Genomic DNA, 8,253 nt, shown 5'->3' on the forward strand with positions numbered 1-8,253 from the left:
GAACCGGGGTAAGGTGGGGGGGGGGGGGGGTGGAGAGAAGAGAGAGACAGAGAGACAGAGAGACAGAGAGACAGAGAGACAGAGAGAGAGAGAGACAGAGAGAGAGAGAGACAGAGAGAGAGAGAGACAGAGAGAGAGAGAGACAGAGAGAGAGAGAGAGAGACAGACAGAGAGAGAGAGACAGAGAGAGAGAGACAGAGAGAGAGAGACAGAGAGAGAGAGACAGAGAGAGAGAGACAGAGAGAGAGAGACAGAGAGAGAGAGACAGAGAGAGAGAGAGAGACAGAGAGAGAGAGAGACAGAGAGAGAGAGAGAAAGAAAATGAGGAAACTGGTGAAGTCCTGGGGTTGAAGTGTTCCTAGACGGAAGATGAGGCATTCTTCCTCCAGGTATAGGGTGTTGGAGGCAGCCCAGGACCTGCATGTCCACGGCAGAGTGGGAGGGGCAGTTGAAATGTTTGGCCACGGGGCGGTGAGGTTGTTTGGGGCGGGTTCTCAAAGATGTTCCCTAAAGCCCACTGCAAGAAGGTGTCCAGTTTCCCCAATGTGAAGGAGACTGCATTGGGAGCAACGGATACAATAAATGACATTGGTGGATAGGCAGGTGAAATTTTGATGGATGTGGAAGGCTCCTTTGGGACCTTGGATGGGGGGGGGCGTGGGTGCAGGTTTTGCAATTCCTGTGGTGGCAGAGGATGGTGCCAGGAGGGTAGGTTGTTGGGGGGGGTTGTGGACCTGACCAGGTAGTCACGGAGGGAACAGTCTTTGTGGAAAGCGGATAGGGGTGGCGAGGGAAAGATATCCCTGGTGGTGGAGTCCGTTTGTAGGTGGCAGAAATGTCAGCAGAGGATGCGGTTTATGCAGATTGGTGGGGTGGAAGGTGAGTGGAAGGTGAGAACCAGGAGGGTTCTGTCCTTGTTGCAGTTGGAGGAGTGGGGTTTGAGGGTGGAAGTGGAGGACATGGATGAGATGCATTGGAGGACATCTTCAACCACGTGGGAAGGGAAATTACGGTCTTTAAAGGAGGCGGCCATCTGGTGTGTTCTGTGGTGGAACTGATTCACCTGGGAGCAGATATAGAGCAGAGTCGGAGGAATTGGGAATGAGATAGCATTTTTGCAGGAGGTAGGGTGGGAAGAGGTATAATCCAGGTAGCTGTGGGAGTTGGTGGGTTTGTAAAAAATGTCAGTGTTGAGTCGGTCGTCATTGATGGAGATGGAGCAGTCCAGGAAGGGGAGGTAGGTGTCAGAGGTGGTGCAGGTGAACTAAGGTCGGGGTGGAATGTGTTGAAGTTGATGAACTGCTCAACCTCCTCACAGGAGCACGAGGTGTCGCCGATGCAGTCATCAATGTAGCGGAGGAAGAGTTGGGGAGTGGTGCCAGTGTAACTACAGAAGATGGACTGTTCTACATAGCCAAAGAGACAGGCATAGCTGGGGCCCAAGCAGGTGCCCATGGCTTTCGTCTGGAGGAAGTGGGAGGATTCGAAGGAGAAATTATTAAGGATGATAACTTAGCTTTTCCAATCTTGATTCTAACTTTCACAAGAATGAAACTGCCCCAATAAGGACAACAAAGCACAGTCTATGTGACTGAGACCAAAAGGTACGATCCATTTCATACTGTTTACAGTCTTGGACGAGGCTGATCCACATAATCTACCCTCCGACTCTACTTATCCTACCATCCACGGTTTTTATTCACTGTCCAGTTATATTGAAATAATTTCCCTGCAATGACCTTCCTTTGCACATCAGTAATCTCCTAGCGTTTCCTGTGAATTCTTCAAATTTTAGCCTGTGACATCACTTTCCTTGGTTACCTTAGTATCACTTGTACCTTCTCTAGAATTCCATCAAGACCACCATGCGTCTCTTTGCTCCTATGAAATTTACTGGTCCTCGTTTTTAATTCCTTCAATCTAATGTTAACTTGTTCCGATTACATTCCTGTGAAGTGCATTAGGATACTAATTAAGTCCCGTAAAAAAGGAACTTCAAATTGCATAACAGCATGAATCAGAGAATGAATCATATAATGGTGACAACATTCAATCTTTTGCCCCCATGCCGAAACTCTGCAGAAGCAATTCACCTCACATCACTCACCGTTCTCTCCCCAACCTACACAACATAGCACTGTCAGTTTCCTTTTTGGAGAATAATCTAGCTCCTTTCCCAAAGCCTTGATTGACCCTGCTTCCACCACAGTCAGGCATCACAAGGCAGATCCTCAGCACTCTGTGATAAGACTTTTTTTCCTTAATTACCTTATATTTGTGACTGCTAATGCTCAATACTTTCACCAATGGTAATACTTGTTTCTCCATTTACTTCCCATGTCTTCCCGTCACAACCCAGCGAACCATAAATGGAATTTTCCCACTAAAATGGATACATTTTCCAAAGATTATGATGGCAGTTCCCTTCTCCATTTGCCATGGTGGAATTCAAACGAGAGTCTCCAGAATATTGCCCGAGTCTTTGGATTAACAGTCTAGCAATAATAGCACTAGGCCATCACCTCCCAAGTATCAGATCAGTTGTCATGATTTATGAAAAATCAAAAAGCTACAACATATATTGAGTGAAACGACCACATGGCATTGGTGGAATGATGGCCAATGAAATTGGAATGCTACAAATTATATTTCAACACAGGAGGCATCATATATTCAAATATATGGTCAAAGTTCACAGTCATCCTTCACATCTGAATCTCTACTTTCTTGAGAAGGAGTGCCCTTTGTTTCTGGGCTCTTGGAACTGGTCAAACCACTGGTCCAAAACTAAACAACTGTCAACCACCCAATCAAGAGGCAAACAGGAGAATTTTTTTCATGCTTTCTAACCTAATTGTAGAACCCAAAAAAGCAGAATCTTTTTAAGATTACTACAGTGGTATAATAGAAATATCTCATACGACTGGGATGCAGTGGCCAGCAAGACCAAAGAAGCACAACGGAATTTGACAACAGAAAAGGAGTGACCAACTCTGCTACCATTCACCAGTATTGTGTTGAAGGATGGTGAAATCAAGAGTCCAGAGTTGGCTGAGAACACATACTTTCAGCACCAATAACACTTCACCATCACAGACAACTTAAAAGTATATTGCAATGTAGCGTAAGACTAGTCATTCAAGCTCCCCTTCAGGAAGTGTATTGAAAGAACGCATCAAGGACACTTGTGCTATCCAGGTGTACAGCCAGGGCTCAGGTAGTGATATAGTTGCCAGAGATCTTAAGAAATTGAGAATCTCAAATCATTATGAAAAATGAAATTATACACACACAAGTTGGGCCGAAGGACTTGTTTCCTTGCTGTATGACTCTTATAAATATGAATAAGAAAAGCTTGCCAGCCAGTCAACTTGTTCAGCTCATCATTCCATTGGAATGTAAAAATTAAAAATCATGAACATAATTTAACCAAAATGAATATATCAGAGCACAGAGAGAAATGCAAAATTATTCCCAATTTAAAATGGATCTGACAGTTTAAATGCGTTCATTGCTATTTTATTCAGAACTGGATAATGAACTTAACAGCTTAGAATTTCAACATGAACATTCACATTGAACAAATCTGAAGGTATGTATTTATCTAAATGCATTAAAGAAGGCTTCAATAGGTCATTGCTTTTAGGCTTGAGGCTTATCTTATTATGCTGATACATTGTGAAAATTGTAATGCATCAAGAGAGAAAGCAGTGATGAAGTCAAGGTTTAATGCCAACTTGAGGTTAAACCTGACACAAGGACCTCATTTGTGGTTACAACTAACTTAAAATTTTTCAACTTCAAAATTTGCCTTTGAAGGCCAAGAAACCTGATTAACATAAAACATATTTACTTCATAATAAAAACCCAACATTAAACATTAACTGTCAATATTACCAGCAAAACTTCCCAATTCCATGTCAAAGATTAGAACAGCAAAGAGCACAATACAAGAATGTCCATTTACACTGGTATCAAAACAAGAATTCAGTTATCATAAAATCAATGGGTTAATATCAACTCCTTCTTTGTTACATTTTTCACATGTACTGCAAATCAGAATAGCAACAGAATGGAAACAATTACTTTTTTTAAAAAAATCTAGATATTTGTGGAAGTAGGCTTCAAAGTTTGAGATGATTTCCATACTTCTTACTGATTCAACATTTGAAAGACAAGTATCTCTTTACTTGGATCATAAAAAGTGAGTACTATCCGATTTGATTTATTACTGTCACATATATTAAGATACAAGCAAATCAGGGTAATTTAACAGAATGCAGAATATAGGGTTTTTCAAAACAAAGTCAAACACACTCCAACATCTCTCAAAAGCACAAATGGAACTTTACAATAAAATTATTCATGACATTTACAGACACAAAAATTAAAGCCTCTATGGTATCCAAGAAAGGTTTCACTCAGAAATAACCATACTCTGCTTATCTGCCACAACGAACTTTTACATTTCAGGCAAAACTAAGATGCATTACAATATTGATCGTTGACAGCAACTAAGTGTCAGAAGTCCTACTCCAAATACTCAAACTCCAGTCCAACCAATCCAGTGACTACAGTTAACAGTACTTCTCTCTTCCCACCTTAAAGATAAACTTCCTGTTTATTTCTTTCCCAGCCATAGAAAACTAGCAATGTACACTACAATAATCAATTTCAACAGACAACAACACCTGAGAACATTGAACCGTTTAGATATCTTAAGAAATCAGCATGCTTTCAGGCTGAGACAGGTGCCCATCACATATTGTTCCAAATATTTATTATTTACAAACAAGTTTATCACTCCCCATAATTTATGCCTCTTCCCCTGCCCATCTGAAGATGCTAATTGCCTATCACAAGCCTCTGTGTCCAGGAAACTACAATGGACATGTTTTCACTGGCACCACACATTTACTTAAATGGCATCATTGTTAGGTGACTTAATCACATTTTACAACATGTTAATTGATCAAGCTCACTTACCTGCAGTTCGGAGGCGGATCCAATGTGATTTCTGCTAATTCCTTTTGAATTCTGAAAAAAAGAAATATTTAGTGCAAAATACTGTGCTGCATTTAGATGTAAAAGAACGATTATAGTGCCCTCTATCACCATCCGTTTCTCAGCAGCTCACCCAACCAGACTGGAAAACATGGCTGCTTCCTCTTTGTTCTCAACAGCGTTAGACCCAAATCCCATAACAGGACAAGTTTTGACAAATTTTCACTACCTGTCGCTTTCCAATTTACACAATTCAGCCGAAAACGGGTAGAAGGGTGTATTAAAGATGCAAACAAAGAAAATTCGTCCCGCCTAAGAGCGGTTTTTCATGTTTTTTTCTCTTTTCAAGCTTATATGCAAATGAGAGGAGTGTTTATATTGACATATTTGATAAGGACTTTAAAGGAGTGTAACCGGGATTGGCAAAATGCCGGTGCTCGAGTTCAGAAACAGGCATCTTTACCTTTTAGCACTGGTGGAGAGTTTCGCTGTGGTTTTGCTGGATACCTTAGGGTCTTTCTTTTTCGGTTGTTGCTGAGAGGATGGCTCTTTCCTCTCTTCTTGCGGGTTGTCACGCTGGTCGGCATCCGAGCTCCCACTGCTTGTGCTCGGACTCTCGTCGTCAGACCTCTGCCTGTCGCTGGACATCTTCCCTGAAGCGTCAAAAGAAGTCACAAAATTACCACATTCACCAAGAGAGGGGAAAGCCGAAGTACCGTGGAAAAAGAAACTAACGACTCACATAGACACCAAGAAGCAATGCTCGTGGCCAGAGCGGACAGGCAGCAGCTTCCCTCTCTTCCCTCCCCCTTCTTCTCCAAAGATTTAAAAACACGCTTTGCATTGGATTTACATACGGTAGACGGATGTTGGGGACATAAACTACAGACCGGTGGTGCTCAATTTTTTTTTAAAAAATCAAGTTGTCTTTGTGTTTGTGCGTGGAGGGGGGGTTGGAGAGGGAGGTCATGGGGTGTCTGCTGTAAAACGAGGTTTTGTTGTGTAAGGTGGCACTGCTCGGAATTTTAACATTACACGATCTTGACGGTCATTTCAAGGAAGGATGGACTAAACAGAAGCCGGACACCGTCAAGTCTCAAGGAGGCCAGGATCGAAAATGTGTGGCAGGTTTGGGTGACTGCTTTTAAGAATTATTTCGAATCGTCCTTTTAAAAAGCGGGGCGCTCCAATCAGCGTGGCACAGTAACTGATGCGTAAACTCTGATCTCTGGCCAACCGCTTAACAATGAGGAGGAATTTGTTAAGTTTCCCGACCAAATTGTCTATCTCTTTTTCGTAAAAAAAACTGACGGCCAACTTCCTCCTTACCTTAGGGTGATCCGAGCCCGAGGCCTGTGGCCGAAATGGACGGGGTGGGCAGCCGATGTTTAAGGCAAGAATTTTTTTTTCCTCAATAAAAACAGCAAATTTTTGTCGGGGGGGGGGGGAAGGAACGAATCCAAGGGGAGGGGGTGGGGAGGAAGGAAATTAAAAAGTGTCAGAAGCCCACGGTCTGAATCATTGAGTCGGAAAGCGAGCTGTAATTTCTCCTCAGTCAGTCAGTCAGACAGACAGAGACACGCTCGCTCACTCACTCACTCGGCTGTTTAATTCGCCTCCCGCCGCCGGCGCACGGATCGCGCCGAGTCAGCAGCAGCAGCGGTGGCGGCGGCGGCGACCCGCGCTGCGCATGCGTGAGGGGGGGAGTGGTTGGGGGGAAGCTGTTGGTTGCTGGGGCCCTGGCGCGCGGCCGACACTAACGGCTTCGCGTTCTTCCCCTGCACTTTGAAACGGTGACCGCCTCCCGGATCACATCACATCACACACACACACCACATACCGGTCAAAAACAATAATTGTCCCGAGGCTATCCAAAAACCACGTCCGCTTGGAACTCGCATCTCGTTCTCCTTCACTCAAGAACATCCGTTTTGGAAAGAAGGCACAGTTGGGCTGGAAGTGGGTGTGAGTGCTGGAGATTTGAGCGGTGGGGTGGTAATCGGTTCTCAATCTAGCTCAGAAACTGTTTATATTTATTCGCATTGACCTGTTGGAACGATCTTGTCAAAACACAGACTCGAAGCGACTCCGGCATGAGTCAACTTCTTTTTTCATCCCGCCGTGGTGATCCTGTGCGATTTGAGCTGACAACCGAAGAGGTGAGCGTATTTTCTGACCTTTTAATCGCAGATGTGGCATGCGGTTTGTAGCCGATCCTAATTTGTTTACATGTGGTCAGTGGCTTGACTTGCCTTTCTGAAAACGGATGTATCAAAGTCGTGCGGCTTGACTTCAAATGGGTCCGTCACCTGTGCGAAACTTATTCTTGATCAAAGTTGCTGGGTTCTGATACGCCCTTGGGTGAGGGAGCTCATTATCTGTTGCTTTGATGAAATTTTATGGAATTCTGAATTCCTCCAGGATTGTTGTTGGCAGGTTGAAATAGTGAATAATATTCCGCCGACTCCAATATACGAAAATGAGAATAATGGTGGGGGGGGATAAAATAAATAAATAGGACTCGAGACAACGTCTCAGGTGTGGAGTTTGCACATTCTCCCCGTGTCTGCGGGGGTTTCCTCCGGGTACTCCGGTTTCCTCCCACAGTCCACAAATGTGCCGGTCAGGTGAACTGGCCATGCTAAATTGCCCGTAGTGTTAGGTGAAGGGATAAATGTAGGGGAATGGGTCTGGGTGGGTTGCTCTTCAGAGGGTCATTGTGAACTTGTTGGGCTGAAGGGCCTGTTTCCATACTGTAAGTAATCTAATCTAAAGAAAACCCAACCAAGTACTCCTCAAGTATTGTAGTGTTACGATGTAAAGGAGAATATCCCACAAACAGCAACAGGATAAATGAATAGATGATCAGTCCTTTCATTGATAAAGTGATTGAGAGGTAACCATCAGCCAGAATATTACAAAGTATCTTGAAATATATGGGTTTGCATTTTTGGTTCAGTTATCCCTTCCACTATCTATTTGTGATGCACAACATAGACATACCCAGGGCCCTTGAAAGGAATTGGTGGACCTGGTATATCATTTTGTTTTGTTGTCTATGATTTCAGTAACAAAAAATGTTTGCTCAGTGCCCTGGAAAAGATACACTCCTGATGCCCTCATGACAACGTTTGTTACATTTGTACAATTTAATAAATAATGACAGGGACTTTTACACATGTTGTTAAGGTATTTTCCTGAGGTTTCACACACGTGATGTGATATGCACACACCACCTTCTGCAAACAG

At 43.5% G+C, this 8,253-nt stretch overlaps 1 protein-coding gene across 3 annotated transcripts in view; it reads right to left on the reverse strand.

The window, feature by feature from the left end:
* The window catches only part of ube2e3 (ubiquitin-conjugating enzyme E2E 3 (UBC4/5 homolog, yeast)), a 138,493-nt gene extending 131,835 nt beyond the window's left edge, over positions 1-6,658 (reverse strand). Inside the window, exons 1-3 of one of the 3 annotated variants that reach the window (XM_072579093.1) lie at positions 6,604-6,658; positions 5,468-5,657; positions 4,987-5,037 (exon numbers count right to left, since the gene is read on the reverse strand). In XM_072579093.1, the coding sequence (XP_072435194.1) occupies positions 4,987-5,037; positions 5,468-5,652 (236 nt within the window). In that variant the 5' untranslated portion in view covers positions 5,653-5,657; positions 6,604-6,658. The other 2 variants (XM_072579091.1, XM_072579092.1) reach the window with 2 other exon arrangements.
* Between the last annotated feature and the right edge of the window lie 1,595 nt (positions 6,659-8,253).

The sequence above is a fragment of the Chiloscyllium punctatum genome, chromosome 10 (assembly GCF_047496795.1).
Source record: "Chiloscyllium punctatum isolate Juve2018m chromosome 10, sChiPun1.3, whole genome shotgun sequence".
In the NCBI taxonomy this organism is placed as follows: Eukaryota; Metazoa; Chordata; class Chondrichthyes; order Orectolobiformes; family Hemiscylliidae; genus Chiloscyllium; species Chiloscyllium punctatum.